An 18,142-nucleotide genomic window follows, 5' to 3' on the forward strand; every position below is an offset into this window, starting at 1 on the left:
ATTTCAATAACAAATTAATTAAAAGAGAAGAAAAAAAAAAGATTACATGCTTCCATAATTTACCTTACATATTATTAAACTATCGCATTACATTTTAGCTATTGGTTTGAACGATACATTCTAAAACTTTGTCAGCCATAAGTTTTTTGTTTTTAAGAGATTATAAGTACAATCATAAATAACATATGAACAAACACAGAATAGAACTTAAATTTGAAATAAATCTTAAAATAACCCACACGTACTTAAATGAGCATGATAAAACTCAAATCTAAACGAATAAGATTCTAGTCCTTCGAATTATTAAACATGCTTAGAAATTAATCATTAAAAAATTTATTTTTTTTCAATGAGTAATTAAACAATATTTGAATAGTATAGAATATGGGTAGATTAACAACAATGTAAAATTAAGGCTAATTATATATTCTGAACAAAAAGTCTAAAAAGCCCTCTTATTGTGTCATTTCGATAGTAGAACTATTAACAAACATCGACTTAAATGATAAAAAAAGGACAAGTAAATTAATTTTGTTTTGATACTATACTTAAAACTACTCATAATCTCTCTTTGACTTTTAAATAGAAATATAAATACCCTTTAGCATGTACACATCCTGTATAATTAATTTTTCTTACCATAAAAACATGATTAATTTTATGATTAATTAGTAAGAGATTTTTATACCCTTTTGCCTGTCTCCTACATGTTGTATGTATTAAAAGAAAAAGCAAAAGTGTAAAAGGTGGGTTGGTTTGTTGTTTATGGTCCGTTTTCAGTCCACTTCCACCATCACAATTGTCTTCCTTTTGTTTCATATCATTTAAAAGACAGGATTTAGGACCAATTGTTGCTTTTAATTCATTCTCCACCGTTCTTGCTTTCCATGTCTCCCTTCAATTTCTCTTTCAACAAAAGCCGAAGGGTAACCTTTGTCTTCTCTCCTCCATTCAAAACCCAAAACGACATCGTCCTCACCCCCCTTTCCCTCTCCCTTCATCATTTTCGTACAAAACAACAAAACCCATCATTCTAGTTTCAACCGCTAAAGCTCATGTCCGGTTCTTAATATCAAACTCAAACCTTAAATTCTGTGTCTTTCCGCCCCCCCCCCTTTGCCGCCATATCTAACCCTTCTGCTCCTTGGTTTATCTTTATATGGCCTGTACTAATCTTTAACCAGACTATTAATATTGTTAGAGGAAAAACAATTCCCAGATACGATGTTGTATTTGGTTCCATTTTGGATAGCGTTTTTAGTAGGTATATTAGTTGGCTGGGCTTGGAAGCCGAAGTGGGCAGAACTGTTAACACAGAAACTGAGTTCTGTTGTATCGAAATCGTTGGAATTATCATTACCGTCATCGTCTTCTATGTCGCCTATGTTCTGTCTGAAAAACTTCGGTTCTTCTTCATGTTTGAACTCCTTGAATTTGCAGCCAGAAGCTTGGGTTATTGATAATGGAGAACAAGGGAAAACGCTCTCTGTTTCTCCTTCTGAATATGACAATTCCAGGTAACTTTGAAATCTATTTAAAGTTCTTAATTTTAATGCTGGAACTTGATCTCTCTCTCTCTCTCTCTCTCTCTATATATATATATATATATATGTTTGTAGCACATCCAGATCAGTTGTTAATGAAGGATGTTCAAGTGCTATTACGGAGGAGGATTTGAAGCACTTATGTCAGCTTGTTGAAATGAGGGACGGTGGTCCTACATGGATGCATATGATGGATCGTTCTACTCCAAATATGAGCTACCAAGCATGGCGGAGAGATCCAAAGGTAGGATTTATCCTGAGTGTTCATGTGACATTATGTTTGTGAATGTTAGACAAGCTAATCTTTTTATATATGGATTTGTTAGACCGGTCCGCCTCAGTACCGCAGCAGAACGGTGTTCGAGAATGCAACTGCAAGGATAGTGAGAGACTTCTTCTGGGACGATGAGTTTAGACCAAAGTGGGATGACATGCTTGCATATTCAGCAACCATAGAAGAGTGTTCTACAACAGGGACCATGGTTGTTCAATGGATAAGAAAGGTTGGTTTCCATGAATTTTGCCTATGCCTTGCAATGCTTATACTAACTTTATTCTTTTCTAATTCTTTGTGGCTTAGTTTCCATTCTTTTGCAGTGACAGAGAATACATAATAGGTCGACGGATATGGGAAGTTGATGGATCTTACTACTGTGTGACAAAGGTATTAAAAATGGGTTCAATATTTTTGACATAATGCTAAAATTGCCAGAAATTTGTTTGCTAATTCGAACACGAGGCTGTAGATTGTCGACGAAAATGAATTCTTCTGAATAGCGTAGGCCGATAATCAGCGATGGTTTGTTGGGTGTTTCTCAACTCAGATGACTTTGTTTCAGGGAGTTACGTGCGCTTCTGTCCCCCGACGTAACAAACCAAGACGGGTGGACCTGTACTATTCAAGTTGGTACATCCGAGCAGGTATGCCGCTCTTCTTTCTTTGAGTTGAGCCATTGGTTTTAACTTGAAATTGCCTCTGAAGCTTTTGCGATCAATGCATATCGGATCGTATAACTTGTGATTAGCATAAGTTAGAAGCAGACAACTACAGAAAGTTGCTTGTATTAGTATGCACTAAATTTTCTCATCATACATTCAGTGGAATCAAGAAGAGGTAATGGCCAGCTGACTGCCTGTGAGGTGTTACTCTTCCATCATGAAGATATGGGCATCCCATGGGAAATTGCTAAGCTCGGAGTACGTCAAGGAATGTGGGGAACCGTGAAGAAAATCGAGCCCGGGTTATGTGCTTACCAAAAAGAAAGAGAGTCTCTAGCTTCGCTATCTCAATCTGCGTACATGGCTCAAGTCAACACTAAAATAAGCATGGAGTACTTGATATCTTTGGAAAGCAATGAAGATTTATCGAGGTCTATTGGATACCTACAATCTTTGACTTTTCAAAGATGAATAGTGGCAGAAAGTTGGCACCGAAAGGCACCGAAAGTAGAAAGTAAGATTAGTTGGCATGGGATAATTGCAATTTTGGTCCCTAATTGTATAGGGACATTGCAAGTTGATCCTTAAACCTCAACTATAAATAGGCCTAACCATTTCTTACTTTCTTCATCCCACACTTGCCATTCTCTACTTAAGGCAATTGTTCTCTCTCCCTATTTGTAAACTTTCACTTGTATTTTTGGAGTGAAATATATTTGGTAGTGCCCGAGGACGTAGGCAAAATTTGCTGAACCTCGTTAAAATTCTAGTGTTCTTTATTTTTTTGTTCTGCATATTTTGCAAGTGTCATTGTAGTGATTTATTGTGCTATTAAATTACGATAGAGGGATATTCTGGCTAGGAAAGATCTGGTATGTAAGCGATCCTCGTGATCCACCTCTCTTTCCTGGGAATTGAACTTAGTGTGATTTTTCAGTACAATAATTTTACTCTTTCACACGCTTCCGCGCAACAATTGGTACCAGAGCCAGGTTCGTACTTGGGGAATACGACCGTTTACGGTACTATTCACGTATACGGCACTATTCACGTATACGGTACTATTCACGTATACGATACTGTTCACGTATACAGTAGTTGGGATTGAGGAGAAAAATGGCAGCAGCATCGTCATCAGCAAGGACTACTGTGACAAATGCAAAATTTGAAGTAGAGAAATTTGACGGTACCAATAATTTTGGTATGTGGCAGTGTGAGATCCTGGATGTCTTATGTCAGCAAGAGCTGGATATAGCCCTTGAAGAAAAACCTGACAAGATGGATGACAAGGAGTGGGCCAAGATCAATAGACAGGCGTGTGGTACAATCCGCCTATGTTTGGCCAAAGAGCAGAAGTACTCTGTCATGAGGGAGACATCAGCGAAGAAGCTGTGGGATACATTGGAAGAAAAGTTTCTAACGAAAAGTCTTGAAAATAGGCTTTATATGAAAAAGAAACTTTTTCGGTTCACGTATGCACCCAGTATGTCGATGAATGACCATGTGAACTCATTCAATAAAATTTTAGCAGACTTGCTAAATTTGGATGAGAAATTTGAAGATGAAGACAAGGCATTATTGTTGTTGAATTCCCTTCCTGATGAATATGATCATCTTACCACCACATTGCTTCATGGGAAAGATTCAATCACATTTGATGCAGTCTGTAGTGCGTTGTATAGATCTGAGACTCGAAAGAAAGATAAAAGAGATCACAGAGATACAACTGCAGAAGTCTTAACAGTAAGAGGTCGTTCACACAGCAGCAAACCTGGTAGAAGGGGTAAGTCCAAAGGGAGACCCGCCAAAGATGAATGTGCCTTTTGTCGTGAGAAAGGGCATTGGAAAAAGAATTGTCCTAAGTTACAAAAGGGCAAGTCTATTTCTAATGCATGTGTAGCGGAGCATGATGAGGAGTCAGACTTTAGCTTGGTTGGCATGGCAATGGCATGTCAAACGGATGAGTGGATATTGGATTCAGGATGTACTTACCATATGTGTCCTAATAAGGACTGGTTTTCTAGTCTTGAAGAACTAGAAGGTGGAGTTGTTTTTATGGGCAATGATAGTGCCTGTAAGACAATGGGTGTAGGTACAATCAAATTGAAGAACCATGACGGCTCAATCCAAGTTCTGACAGATGTTCGCTATGTACCCAGCTTGAAGAAAAATCTCATCTCATTAGGGGCCCTAGAATCTAAAGGGCTCATAATCACTTTGAGAGATGGATTACTAAAGGTAGTAGCTGGGGTATTGACGGTGATGAAAGGCACTAGAAGAAATAACTTGTACTATTTAAATGGAAGTACAGTTATTGGATCAACATCAACAGCTTCTGCGAAAGATGCAGATTTAGAGGCTACCAGGTTATGGCATAGGCGATTGGGACATGCTGGTGAAAAAGCTTTGCAAACTTTGGTGAAGCAAGGCTTGTTGAAAGGTGCAAATTCTTGCAAATTGGAATTCTGTGAACATTGTGTTCTGGGCAAGAAGACGAGGGTAAAATTTGGTTCAGCAATTCACAATACGAAAGGAATTCTGGACTATGTTCACAGTGATGTGTGGGGACCTACCAAAGTGGCTTCTTTGGGAGGTATGCACTATTTTGTCACTTTTCTTGATGATTATTCAAAAAAAGTATGGGTGTATCTAATGAAAAGAAAAAATGAAGTTTTGGATGCATTTCTGAAGTGGAAGAAGATGGTGGAGACTCAGACAGGTCGAAAGGTCAAACGACTTCGATCAGATAATGGTACTGAGTACAAAAATGATCCATTTCTACAAGTATGTCAAGATGAGGGCATTGTGCGACACTTCACTGTTCGAGATACACCACAGCAGAATGGGGTGGCAGAACGCATGAATCGGACTATACTGGAGAAAGTTCGATGTATGTTGTCCAATGCTGGATTGGGCAAGGAATTTTGGGCTGAGGCAGTTACATATGCGTGCCATCTAATTAACCGATTGCCATCAGCTGCAATAAATGGAAAAACTCCTATGGAGATGTGGACTGGTAAACCTGCTACTGATTATGATTCTTTACATGTTTTTGGTTCCACTGCATATTATCATGTAAAAGAATCTAAGTTAGACCCAAGAGCAAAGAAAGCATTATTCATGGGTATAACTGGTGGTGTAAAAGGATACCGTCTCTAGTGTCCTAATACAAAGAAGATTGTTTTCAGTAGAGATGTAACTTTTGATGAATCAACCATGATGAAGAACGAGGATTCACAAAAGGATGACAAAACCAGTAGTACGTTGCAGCAGGTGGAGTTTGAAAAGGTTAATGATGATCTAGCTAATATTGAAAGAACAAATGATGAAGAAGTTTCGACCCAAGAACTTCTACAGCAACAAGATTCAATTGCATATAGGAGGCCAAGAAGAGAGATTCGTAAGCCTGCTCGCTTTGATGATATGGTGGCCTATGCACTTCCAATTGCAGATGATGATGTTCCTTCCACTTACACAGAAGCAATAAGTAACTCTGATGGTGTAAAGTGGAAGCAAGCTATGAATGAAGAAATGCAGTCTCTTCATAAAAATAGGACTTGGGAGTTGGTGAGACTGCCCAAGGGAAAGAAGGCAATTGGATGCAAATGGGTATATGCAAAGAAGGAAGGATTTCCTGGTAAAAATAAAATTCGATACAAGGCTAGATTGGTAGCAAAGGGTTACGCTCAGAAAGAAGGAATAGACTACAATGAAGTGTTTTCTCCAGTTGTGAAGCATTCGTCTATTCGAATTTTGCTAGCCTTGGTTGCGCAATACGATCTTGAACTAGTTCAGCTTGATGTGAAGACAGCATTTTTACACGGTGATTTGGAAGAGGAAATCTATATGACTCAGCCTGATGGATTCAATGTTGCTGATAAAGAAAATTGGGTTTGCAAACTGACAAAGTCGCTTTATGGATTGAAACAATCTCCGAGGCAGTGGTACAAGCGATTTGATCAGTTCATGAAAGGGCAAAGGTACACAAGAAGTAAATTTGATCATTGCGTATATTTTCAGAAGCTACAAGAAGGAACTTTCATATACTTGCTCTTATATGTTGATGATATGCTGATAGCATCTAAGAGCAAAGTTGAGATTGAGAGATTGAAGACTCAACTCAATCTCGAGTTTGAGATGAAAGATCTAGGTGAAGCTAAGAAGATTCTTGGCATGGAAATATGTAGAGATAGAGCTCATGGCAGAGTTATCTTGTCTCAGAAGCAGTATTTGAAGAAAGTACTACAGCAGTTTGGCATGAACGAGCAGACCAAACCTGTAAGTACCCCGTTGGCTTCTCATTTCAAGCTTTCTGCACAACTATCTCCTTCGACGAATACGGAACGAGAATACATGTTGCAAGTTCCGTATTCTAATGCAGTGGGTAGCTTGATGTATGCAATGGTGTGTACAAGACCCGACATTTCACAGGCAGTTAGTATAGTGAGCAGGTATATGCATAATCCTGGAAAAGGACATTGGCAAGCTGTGAAATGGATTCTACGGTATATTCAGAAGACCGTGGATGTTGGATTACTGTTCAAGCAGGATAATACACTTGGTAAAGGTGTTATTGGGTACGTTGATTCTGACTATGCCGGTGATTTGGACAAGCGAAGATCAACCACCGGTTATGTGTTTACACTTGCTGGAGGACCAATAAGTTGGAAGTCTACACTACAGTCTACAGTTGCATTGTCAACCACAGAAGCCGAATACATGGCTGTAACAGAGGCTGTAAAGGAGGCTATTTGGTTACAAGGTATGGCTAAAACCTTGGGGTTGGTTCAGGAGCATATTAACGTGTATTGTGATAGTCAAAGTGCTATTCATTTAGCAAAGAATCAAGTCTATCATGCACGTACAAAACATATCGACGTACGATTCCATTTTGTGCGGGAAATTATTGAAGAGGGGAAAATTTGTCTTCAGAAGATCAAGACTGCAGATAATCCCGCAGATATGATGACCAAGGTGGTAACAACAACCAAGTTCGAACATTGTTTGAACTTGATCAATATCCTGCAAGTTTAACAGTTGAAGAAGGCACTATCAAGTTTGTTGTCAAAGGTAGAAAGAATTGTGTGAAGATAAGATTATCCTAATCAAATCTTCAAGGTGGAGATTATTGGATACCTACAATCTTTGACTTTTCAAAGATGAATAGTGGCAGAAAGTTGGCACCGAAAGGCACCGAAAGTAGAAAGTAAGATTAGTTGGCATGGGATAATTGCAATTTTGGTCCCTAATTGTATAGGGACATTGCAAGTTGATCCTTAAACCTCAACTATAAATAGGCCTAACCATTTCTTACTTTCTTCATCCCACACTTGCCATTCTCTACTTAAGGCAATTGTTCTCTCTCCCTATTTGTAAACTTTCACTTGTATTTTTGGAGTGAAATATATTTGGTAGTGCGTGAGGACGTAGGCAAAATTTGCTGAACCTCGTTAAAATTCTAGTGTTCTTTATTTTTTTGTTCTGCATATTTTGCAAGTGTCATTGTAGTGATTTATTGTGCTATTAAATTACGATAGAGGGATATTCTGGCTAGGAAAGATCTGGTATGTAAGCGATCCTCGTGATCCACCTCTCTTTCCTGGGAATTGAACTTAGTGTGATTTTTCAGTACAATAATTTTACTCTTTCACACGCTTCCGCGCAACAAGGTCAGATGTAGATTCCACTTCCGAGAACCCTCTATCTCAGAACATTTCAAGGGCCCTAATTTACGGTGGTCTAACAGTTCTAGCTTGTAGCCTGGATCAGGGTGCGTTGAGTAAGACATTTATCTTTGGTATGGGTAGAAAGCTTACAGACAGGGGAAATAGACCGAGTTAGAGTGCCGCAAGGCATAGGCTTATCTTTTTGAACGAATATCGGTTTCTCGATATTGTAGAGGCAGAGATTGTATATCTATGTTTTACTGATATGTGCATATTATGAACATCACATCAATAAGGCAATAGAGCTGTACTGCTTTATAAACTCGCACTGGGAATTCTCTCATGAAAGCCACTGAACCACTGGCACCTAACTGTTTATTTGCTGTGCTCAGCCACTTTCATTTAGGAATGGGCTTACAGTCTTGTAATACAATGGCATTAATTGATCAACTTTTTATAATATTAATCTGGATTCACTGGGGCATTATGAAAATGATAAATTTTCCCAGAAATATCAAAATACATTCCATATTTCCATGTTTGATTTGCAGGCTAGTTTGCTTGCACTTGTCTAAATAGCAGAACACTTTCAATCTGGTGCTATGAACCTTACAGCAGCATAAAGCACATTGTCAAACGTCAAAAACCCACCAGGGTTTCAAAACAGTTCAACCCATCAAACTGTGGTGCCACCTTGGGTAGCGGTGTGGTCTGCATCTTCGTATTAGGCTTAGCCAGCATACTCTCTGTAGATGAACGAACCCCAACTCCAAATTCCTGAAAAAGTAAAACCAAGAACTAAGAAACAAAACATCATAATATTATACACCAAGAGAAAAGACCAGGGGCTACCTTGGCTCCAGAATGACGATCAAAAGAGTAAATCCCCACTACAACAGCTACTACAGCTGGGATTGTTGCATACACTGTACCCAAAGCCATTAGTTTTTTGAGAAGATGTAGAGGAAATATTTAGGTTTCTAATTTATGATAGAAATGAGCTTCTAAGGGGAAAGATAAAAGGTAATGGAATGTAGGTGCCTTGGGGATGAAGAGAAGTAAAGAATGAGTGAATTGGGAATTAAACAAAAACAGGCTAAAAAGCCTAGAAATGGATGAATTAGTACTTTACCTTTAGTTTTAGCTTTGGGGTATATATATTTTATAGGATAATTGTACCGGCAAAAAAAAAAAGCATCTATGGCTCAATGCAGCCGGTGGTGTTTGACCATTACTTATCCATATCGAAGAAAAAGTTGAGCTTCGTTGGCTAAAAAGTGTCATTGGCTGCATGTCCACATTGGAACCCACTCGGATTGTAGCTTTGGCTATAGATATTTAAGACGGTAACCAAGGGAACCCACTCAGAAGGTGAGGATAATCCTATCCCACAGCCTAGATTTGAAGCCTTTTAAGGGAATGAAAATAAGCCACGTTACGTGGACTGTACCGACCGCATAATGCCTTTTAGCTTCCTCTCTTCATAATCCCCTTGTCTCTCTCCCCCGGGGCCTCCTTTGAACCAACTTGCACCGCAATCCTAATGCTTTGGTATTGTTACATACGAGGGCTTTGCCACTAGATTACCTTTGCCATCTAGCTTCACTCAACTGGTTTTATACGTCAATCATTCTTGACAATCAAGCCATTTCGATAAGATAATCAACATTCATCATTCACATAACATGTAATCTAAGTGATATATTATATAAGCAGTTCTCTTACCGTAATAATAAAATACATGTTCATTTTTATGGCATGACTCACTATTCTAATAGAACAAATTGTCGTTAGCCTCCACCATAATCTCTTCTGCACTAATTTTTAGTATTAACAAGTAAAATATTTTTAAAAAAAATAGGAAAAATATGAAAACAAAACTCTTCCATTTGGTGCTTTTAAGTTTTATTAAATGCTTGGTAGTTTCAGCCGACAATTAATTCAGTAGCTGATATTTATGCTCAAAGAAAACGTGAAAAGAAAAGAATTAATTTCAGATGAAGTAAACAAGGATGTGGTCCCCTTGGAGTGACAAAGCAAAGAAAGCGTGACTAGGAAGAAAACGTGATACTTTAAGTATATGCTTTTACATTTAACGATTCTAACACTTTTTTTCTTTTTTTCTTTTTTTAAATTTAAGTAAAATTGATTTATGATCCTTTATTTTGATGAAATCATACGAAACAGCATCCACAGTCGGCACTGACCCTTGTTCGCCATTTCAAGCATCTAACATTATCAAGCTATATTTGCAGAGGTTTTAGTATTCCTAGATTTTTGTCATTATTAACAACAGCACCCAGTAGTTCAACCTATATGGTGTTAAATTAGCTATATATGTCAAAAAAATTATTAATTGATCAAATAGGTCGGTTTTTTTTAAATTTAGGGAAATATGTTGTTTTGTGAGAGTGTGTAAAAGTTTATCCAGCTAGACGAGCTTTCTTATCAACTGTGTAGAAAGCGTGCCCAATTGAATGCACTTCCACACTTTCTCTCAAAAAAATGACCTATTTTTTTAAATTTTCAAAAAATCGATCTATTTTTTTCCCGACATATATGACTAATTTAGGCCCTATATTGAGCTGTTTGTGACAAATGCTGTTGGCAGAGAAAGCCTTTCTTTGCCCAAATACTGTAAAGAAAAGCCCAAACAGATGTATCACCCTTTGTCAGCTGAACTGTATATATAGACCAAATTGTTTTAAGCTCAGTCCACAATTTGCATGTTAGAGTCCATCTATACGGTGCTTTTTTGTTCCAAAAAGTGGGCCGTAATCCCACTCTCTTAGCCCAGTGTTTCAGTCGAATTTATAAATCTATCCATAAATCATGCATTAAAAGAAAAGAGCGAAAAACTATTAGATTATTTCACGTTCATAATGGTAAAATAGTAAAATTGAAAAAAAAATTAAGGTTTTTGAGTTTAAATTCCATCATGTCAACGTAAAAAATATAAAAATAATAACTTTTTATATAATTTCACAATATTAAAAGTAACATAAACTCAATTAAAACTTTGAATAATAGTAAAAAAAAGATAGTAAGATGTTGGGAAATTGCAGTGCGCTAGTTTTAAAAAGTGATTTAACAACCCATTAGCAGCAACAAGCTCTGCCTGGGAGAGTGGTGAAGGCGGCTCCGAAAGGGACGAAAAGAGAACTGAAAGGGGTCCATTACAAAAATGTAATTAAAGCTAAAACGATCCATTGAACTTTACCAACGGAAATAAATGACTAATATAATTATAAACCATCATTATAATATAGATTAGTGGGGGAATTTAAATATAGTGGAATTAGATCGACTAACCCAGATGGATGGCTCTTCGCTTAGGGTTCCTTCAAAACAATGGTGCACCTTTCACCCTCTTCTTTTGCAATAATTATATTATTATGATATGATAAACTTATATATATTACTAACATAAGCTCGTAAAGTGGGAATACTTTGTTGGGTGCTTGAGAAAATAATCCATGATTTATTTTCTCAACCACGTTCCTACTCTATGAATTTGTTGTTTCTCTAACCCTACACTTTGAATGATATCTAACTTGTTGAGGATTAGTAATATCTGCTATCACTTTTAATCATATTTTTGAAATTATTTTCTTCTTAAAGTTTTTTAAGGTTTTATTACATACAAAATTATATAAAAATATCAACTCAACGATACATTTGTATCACTTTATCGAATCGTAAATACATAATTGAAATTATTCTTTTTTATCTATTCACGTGTGTCACAAGCTTTTATCACTCTAAACTATAAATTGGAGCACATAGTTACAAGTATAAAACTCTATACTTTAGATAATACGAAACCTTTTATTATGAAAAATCCAAATTAAATATGTAGAAGGTGGTCCAACAGTGGTCTTGCAAACCGGGTTTAGGGCAAAGCATTCCTTAGGGCGGGATTGGGGAGCAAAGCTAAGGTCCTAGGCTAATGGTGTACCCTTGGTTAGTAGGTGAGGTTAGGTTAGTTGGAGGTGATCCATAGGGCAAAAAACATTGGTAAAAGTCAACTGTTTCAAATTATATAAATATTAAGACAGTCTCACCAGATCCCTTTCCCTTTGGTCTCAATTTGATAACTGAGTGGAAGACCCAGCATTTACCTACGAACACCTAAAGCAATAAGATTTTGTTTGTTCAGTTGTAGTAGTTATTTGGAGTGAAAATGAAAAAGGAATCTTTTACAATTAGCATAAAAAGTCAAAGGTTTCATCATTTTCATTGAACTTCTTGTTTTCTTCCTTGCATTATAATTTCCCTATTTTACTTTAATAATTTTAAAAAAATCCAGAATTTATTTTTAATTATTCATATAATTAAACAATGCTTAAATTCAAATATGTTTTAGTTCTAGAGAAATAAAAAATGGATTCTCTTTTCTTATATTCATAACCTCTTGCACATAATGGCATGTTTTCTTTACATCATTAAACCATAATGATGATGTAATAACGCAAAGTACAGCAGAGGCCTGTTTCCAGATATTTTCATACACCACTTCGTACGTGTATAAATTATCGAAGACTAGAAAAAAAATCTAGTAAAAAAATGACCAAAGAACATGAAAGATTTTAGATATTAGAATATCACAGTGGGCACCATTAACCTCCTACAGATGAACTGATCCAAAAGGGCAACGAAGGTGAATAAAATGATAGATGAGCAATGCCAATGCGCCACCATCCACTAACCGACTCTCTTTGCATGCGTAGTTGACAAGTTTACAAATCCCATTTCTCTACCTTAAAATATATATATATAATTTAGGGTCCGCCACTGCCAGCCAAAGCTGTAAATTTAAGGTGCTTTCCTCCATGTATAGATATAGCTTTTCACTGCTACACTCAATCCAAAACAAACCCATTTTTTGTTTTATTTAAACACTACCACGTATATATAGTCTCATTGTGTCATATAGTGTCTGCATCCTTTTTTGAAGCTAAATGGGTAATTGTTCGGCTTTTCTTAGAGCTGTGAAGGCCAAGCCTGATCAGAAAGTTATTCAGGTGGTGAAGACGGATGGGAAGATATTAGAGTTCAGAGCACCACTCCTTGTTAAAGATGTGTTGGTGAAGTTTTCAGGCTCGGGTATCGGCTTATCAACCACGGTTTCACACCATCTGCCGATGAACTACGAGCTGAAGATGGGGAAAGTTTACTACATTCTTCCTGCAACCGAGCCACCGTCCACGGCGGTAGGAACCGGCGGTGGTGTTAAGAGAATAAAAGTTGTGATAACGAAGCAAGAGCTTCAGCAATTGTTGGCCAAGCAAGTATCTGTACAGGAGGTGCTTGCAGGGCTTGAGAAAAGAAATGGGAGTTTCGTTGAATCTCCAAGAAATTGGAAACCAAAGCTGGATTCCATCTTAGAAGAAAATGATCAGTAATTGTAATCTATGTTACATGTACAACATGATATTTCCCATTAGTATATATACCAAACACTTATATAATTACAGAGAAAATTCAACTTCTTTACTGAATATCTACATCAATAACTTTGCGTTCAACTTTTGTTTTGGGAATGGAGATGAAGAGAACTCCATTCTTAAGCTCTGCTTTGATGTTATCTTTGTCGCAGTTGTCTGGTAGTTGGAGACTAGTATTGTAAGAACTGTAGTTTCTGTTTGTCCAATCGTCTTGGGTTTCTTCCTTTTTGTGTTCTCCCTTTATGACCAGTATGTCGTCTTCTACGGAAACCTTAACGTCGTCTTTTCCGAGCCCTGGCATGTCGAATCGCATTTTGATGTCGTGTTCGCCATCTTTGATGTCCCAAGGTGCACGTACGTCTCCTCGTGTTCTGTTGGTGCCGGGGAATGTCATTGCGTCCTCGAATATCCGGTCCATTGTGTCCATCATTTGACGCATTGATCTCATAGGTGACATGGGGTCCAACAAACCTGTCATCCATGGATCATGTAAAAACAAGCTCATCAATCATATAATAACAGAGCCATATTCATGATTCAGCTAAATACTTACCAAAAGGAGAGACATCCATAGCCAACCGTTTAGGCCTTTTCTCAACAGCTCTCTCTTGGCCTTTATTATCTTTGCTAACATGCACGTCCACCGATGTATCTCTGTCGTGATCCCCAGTAGCCTCTGCCCTTACAACGGACAGCCGGCTGTTGCAAGAATTCTTGGACGGAAAAGATACAGAGAATGGCTTTATAGCATTAGTAGAGAACAAGGCAGATTAGCCCTGTTTAATACCAATGGTGAAAATGAACAAGACACAGTCGAAGCCATTGCTTAACAGAATTCGGAAAAGGAGAATTGGGTGTCTTAAAATCGTATTGCCGATGACTAAGGAGACTATGGTTAGTACAATACATATAGCTGATGGTCTTAAAGCGCAGGGGAAGGTTGGAGAGAGATCCTGAAAGTTGGAGTGAAGGTGTGAAAGTTCTGGACCTGTCGTTACTTGCTAACATATTTGAGCTTTCTTTGTGCTTCCTGAAAGATCCAGGATTTACATCTTAAGAGTACGAAAGAGATAAATTTTAGCCTTTCACAATAAATATCAAACACTATATGTAGTTTCAAGGCACATGTCCACTTGACAGCAACTGCTAATCCTTGGTCTCTTTGTGACAGGTTGAGGACAAATTCAAGCTTATCAATGGATATGAAATGTTAGTAAATTGTCGTCTATCATTGTTTGTCCATTAAAACAAGTTTCAAGGTCTGAGAATAAATATTTTCATAGAGACTAGAGCCATTCCATTGCCTTCTCTGCAAATGATGTTCAGACAAATTCTCTTCTTTTAGTCAACAAAATCAACAAGTTTGTAATAACAAGGCAGGATACATATGTATATAATAACCTGCAACTAAGTGCTTAAAACCATACAGAAACAAAAAAGAACATATTATATCCGTCTGTAGTAAAATCTTGAGTTAACTTCCAACAAAAGAGGGAATTGTAATTTCGTTTAAGCCAACATCAAACCTATCTCAGGTTTGGCTCTGGAACAAACAATCGTCGGGCTGCTACTACCGCTGCTATCAGACCATGAAGCAAGAGCTTTTTGCAAAACACCAGACGGTGAAGACACTCCGGTCATCGCTGAACTACAAGAATTTCCATTTCCCGCGACGGGAGACGAGGCAGTGGCACTCGGCCTTAGAACCTCGGCCAATGGGCCTCCTGGTGTAGAGGCAGGGGCTAACCAGCTAGAAAGGTGGCATTTGGAAGCGTATTCATGGTTCTCCTGATCATACTCGCACACCCCCAACCCCATACGGATAGGTCCTGTCTCATTATCCCTGAAGCTATTGATTCCCATTGATAAAGAAAGGGATGAAAGAGTGAGTTTCCCATTAACAGAGGTTTCAGTTCCTGTGTTGGCAAGGTGGTCATCTGATACAGCAGTAGACCACGCATCAATGAAACCTCTAGGTGGCGACTTTTCTACCGGAACTATCTCAGGGTTAAGAAGCCAAGGGCTAGTATTGCGTTGTTGGTCTTCTGCAGGACCGAAATTTGGACATGAAATCAAGTTCAGAGGCTCCTTGTCATAACTTTGATTGACAGCATTGAACAAAGAACCTTCAGTAGCAGTCCCTATTTGCATGAGATGATGCCACTGCTGATCAGCTAGTGGAATAAGTTCGTTCATATCCCAGTCCGAAGTCCTACAATGGAAGATACCCGAAATTAATAATAATAAGAACTAAAGGCTAAAAACACACAAAAGTAGAACATGTTTTACTCACCTGGTTTCCTTGTAGGAAGAAACAGAGGTGAAAGGCCAAAATGGTGCAGCTTTTTCACTTGGCTGACCAAGAAAACAGGTGGTCTGGTTCTGGTTTAAGGGCTGAGCAACAAACTGTGGGCGAGTGGTGGAGGAAGATGAAGGATGTGCTTGACTAAGGGTATGGCGGGTCTTCTTATTAGGAAGTTCCACAGGCTTTCTTGAACGGGGACGACCTCTATGCAAGTGCCGCTCACAATACTTTTGGTCAGGCTCCGCATCTCTAGAGCACCTCCATTTTTTCCCATCTGTTCTCCTACACCTCCCTGGCTCAACATCCGCTCTACCAGAAAACCTTGCCACTGTCCACACAACCCAAAAAACCATAAATTTCACATCTATTGCCACATGAACAAAAAAACCAGACATCCCATCCCGTAATTGATGTAATAAAAAACACAAGTTATGAAGAGATTACTGGCAGAATGGGAAGCAACTGAAACAGAGGGGCTCCCGATAGTAGGTATGAGAAGATCAAGAGGCACAGCAATGGAAGCTTTCATGTACTTGAATATCATAACTTGTCTCTGAAGCTCCTTATACTGTGAAAACGTGAAAGGAAACTCCAAAGAAGCCGCCATCCCTCCTGTTGTTATACAAAATCAAAACATCTCCACTGTCGGTCAAACAGACAAAAAAAACTTTACTCTCTGCCATAACTAACTGAATAAAGATGTGAAATTTTTCCTTTCCATTTCCTTTAGGGAACCAAGGAGATAAAAATAAAAATAAAAAGCAAAGGAAATTTTTCTACCTGGGGATTTGAAGGCGGTGTGCGCAGTGGAGGTTGAAGTGGGGGAAATGTCAAAAGGCTGCTGTAATATCCTTACACCAACTGCACCGCCACTAGCAACAGTAGCAGCAAAACCAGAACTAGAATCACTGCTAGCCAAAACATCGTATATATTACTGGTCTTAGGCCTGTTGTTGTTATTACCCGTGGGACCATCATCAGCATCAACATCACCATAACCAACCACATATGATGGAAATGAACGGTGATGATGATGATTATCACAGTTGGCCATCATCATCTTCTTAGGTACTAAATAACAATAACACCACTACTTTGAAAAGCTTCACAAACCCAAAATCAAAAGCTTCAATGCTACTACTTTCTTTAGCTACCTTGTCTGAAACGCTAAACTCCAGCCAATACCCATATTGAAACCACTTTCCCCATTTAGGAAAACCCCTTTTTCCATCCCTTTTGAATATGCAGACAGTGAGTGGAACCCAAAACAGAAAAAGAAAAAAACTTGTAGCCAAATACTATATCTTTTTTTTTTCTCTCTCTTCAAAGGAGACCACCAAGCAAATCTCTTCTCTTTAAATGACTAGGTGATATGTATAGTTGAGTGTGGTGGAGTGTAGAGCGCGTGATGGATATGGGGTTTTATAGATATTTGAGATTATAAGGGGATGGGTTGCCGCCATTCTCGGCCTTTGCTTTTGCTTCCATGCTTCCAACATTCGCATCACAGTAGTAGACAAAATAGTAAAAAGCAATTTTCTCTCTCTCTTTTATTCAACCGCATCTCATTATTGTGCCCTGCCTCATCTATCGTTTTCTGCATGCAAAGCTAGAAAACACCGTACTTGCCAACTTTTTTTTTTGGGAGTGGTTTTCTCTCTCATGCTGTCAAATACGAACCAGGGAGGACAGGATTTGGGCTCCCAAGTTTCTCTAACACCCACCCCAATGCATTCCTTTGATTTGTTAAAGGTTAAAGTCAAACACTTGTTTCAATTTAATTAATGAAGTCCTTTTTTAGGGTAAATTCCATCCAAAATAATTAAATTATTATTAAGTTTAATTTTACATCTTTCAACTTTAAAATAATTATTAAATTATTTAAAACAATTATTTTTTTATAATTCAACTTTTTTATGAGGATTATTACGAATTCGTAAATTAAAATTTAAATATTTTTTTATTTTCAATATTGATTATCAGATCAATCTAAATTTAAAATATTTTTCTATTTATTGTTAAGTACTGATCGTTAAATTATCACTTCAAGTTTACCAACCTTTTGGTCTGATAATATTTATTGATTTTGTTTAAAAAAACTTACAATAATTTAACAATTAAGTTGAGACCTAAATGACATTAACTCTGCCAAAATCTTAATATATATAGTATAGATAAGTAGTGGTAGTTTATATTTTTACCTTCTTCCCTTATGCTCTATTTGAGAATATGGATTTAAAA

At 37.7% G+C, this 18,142-nt stretch overlaps 3 protein-coding genes and 1 pseudogene across 4 annotated transcripts; 2 read left to right on the top strand and 2 right to left on the bottom strand.

Annotated features, from left to right (window-relative positions):
• The first annotated feature begins 862 nt into the window (after positions 1–862).
• On the top strand, positions 863–8,471 carry LOC107947191 (uncharacterized). Its single transcript, XM_016881767.2, has 7 exons — positions 863–1,517; positions 1,620–1,788; positions 1,871–2,047; positions 2,125–2,208; positions 2,384–2,465; positions 2,644–2,914; positions 8,153–8,471. The coding sequence occupies exons 1-7, from the start codon at positions 1,225–1,227 to the stop codon at positions 8,322–8,324; spliced, it is 1,248 nt and encodes a 415-aa protein (XP_016737256.2). The 5' UTR covers positions 863–1,224; the 3' UTR covers positions 8,325–8,471.
• Positions 8,472–12,682: 4,211 nt separating this feature from the next.
• Positions 12,683–13,632, top strand: LOC107947195 (uncharacterized). Its single transcript, XM_016881771.2, has one exon. It carries the CDS (start codon positions 13,111–13,113, stop codon positions 13,552–13,554), a length of 444 nt encoding a protein of 147 aa, XP_016737260.2. The 5' UTR covers positions 12,683–13,110; the 3' UTR covers positions 13,555–13,632.
• LOC107947194 (small heat shock protein, chloroplastic-like) lies at positions 13,509–14,907 on the bottom strand (annotated as a pseudogene).
• A 10-nt stretch (positions 14,908–14,917) lies between these two features.
• Positions 14,918–17,641, bottom strand: LOC107947193 (growth-regulating factor 7). 2 transcript variants are annotated; one of them, XM_016881768.2, is made up of 4 exons: positions 16,682–17,641; positions 16,346–16,513; positions 15,890–16,229; positions 14,918–15,808 (listed from the first exon to the last, which is right to left on the bottom strand). In XM_016881768.2, the coding sequence occupies exons 1-4, from the start codon at positions 16,959–16,961 to the stop codon at positions 15,106–15,108; spliced, it is 1,491 nt and encodes a 496-aa protein (XP_016737257.1). In that variant the 5' UTR covers positions 16,962–17,641; the 3' UTR covers positions 14,918–15,105. The 2 variants fall into 2 exon arrangements, with proteins under 2 accessions (XP_016737257.1, XP_016737258.1); XM_016881769.2 differs by having other exon boundaries at positions 16,346–16,543; positions 16,682–17,395.
• Positions 17,642–18,142: the final 501 nt, after the last annotated feature.

This window comes from Gossypium hirsutum, chromosome D12 (genome assembly GCF_007990345.1).
Source record: "Gossypium hirsutum isolate 1008001.06 chromosome D12, Gossypium_hirsutum_v2.1, whole genome shotgun sequence".
Taxonomy (NCBI): domain Eukaryota; kingdom Viridiplantae; phylum Streptophyta; class Magnoliopsida; order Malvales; family Malvaceae; genus Gossypium; species Gossypium hirsutum.

Excerpts from the sequence above, each read along its gene's own strand:
- LOC107947191 (XM_016881767.2), top strand. The coding sequence starts at position 1,225 with ATGTTGTATTTGGTTCCATTTTGGATAGCGTTTTTAGTAGGTATATTA. Across the intron at positions 1,518-1,619 it reads TCTGAATATGACAATTCCAG|CACATCCAGATCAGTTGTTA; the intron begins GTAACTTTGAAA and ends ATATGTTTGTAG. Across the intron at positions 2,209-2,383 it reads CTTACTACTGTGTGACAAAG|GGAGTTACGTGCGCTTCTGT; the intron begins GTATTAAAAATG and ends ACTTTGTTTCAG.
- LOC107947195 (XM_016881771.2), top strand. The coding sequence starts at position 13,111 with ATGGGTAATTGTTCGGCTTTTCTTAGAGCTGTGAAGGCCAAGCCTGAT.
- LOC107947193 (XM_016881768.2), bottom strand. The coding sequence starts at position 16,961 with ATGATGATGGCCAACTGTGATAATCATCATCATCACCGTTCATTTCCA. Across the intron at positions 16,514-16,681 it reads CACCGCCTTCAAATCCCCAG|GAGGGATGGCGGCTTCTTTG; the intron begins GTAGAAAAATTT and ends GTATAACAACAG. Across the intron at positions 16,230-16,345 it reads AGTTGCTTCCCATTCTGCCA|TGGCAAGGTTTTCTGGTAGA; the intron begins GTAATCTCTTCA and ends TTGTGTGGACAG.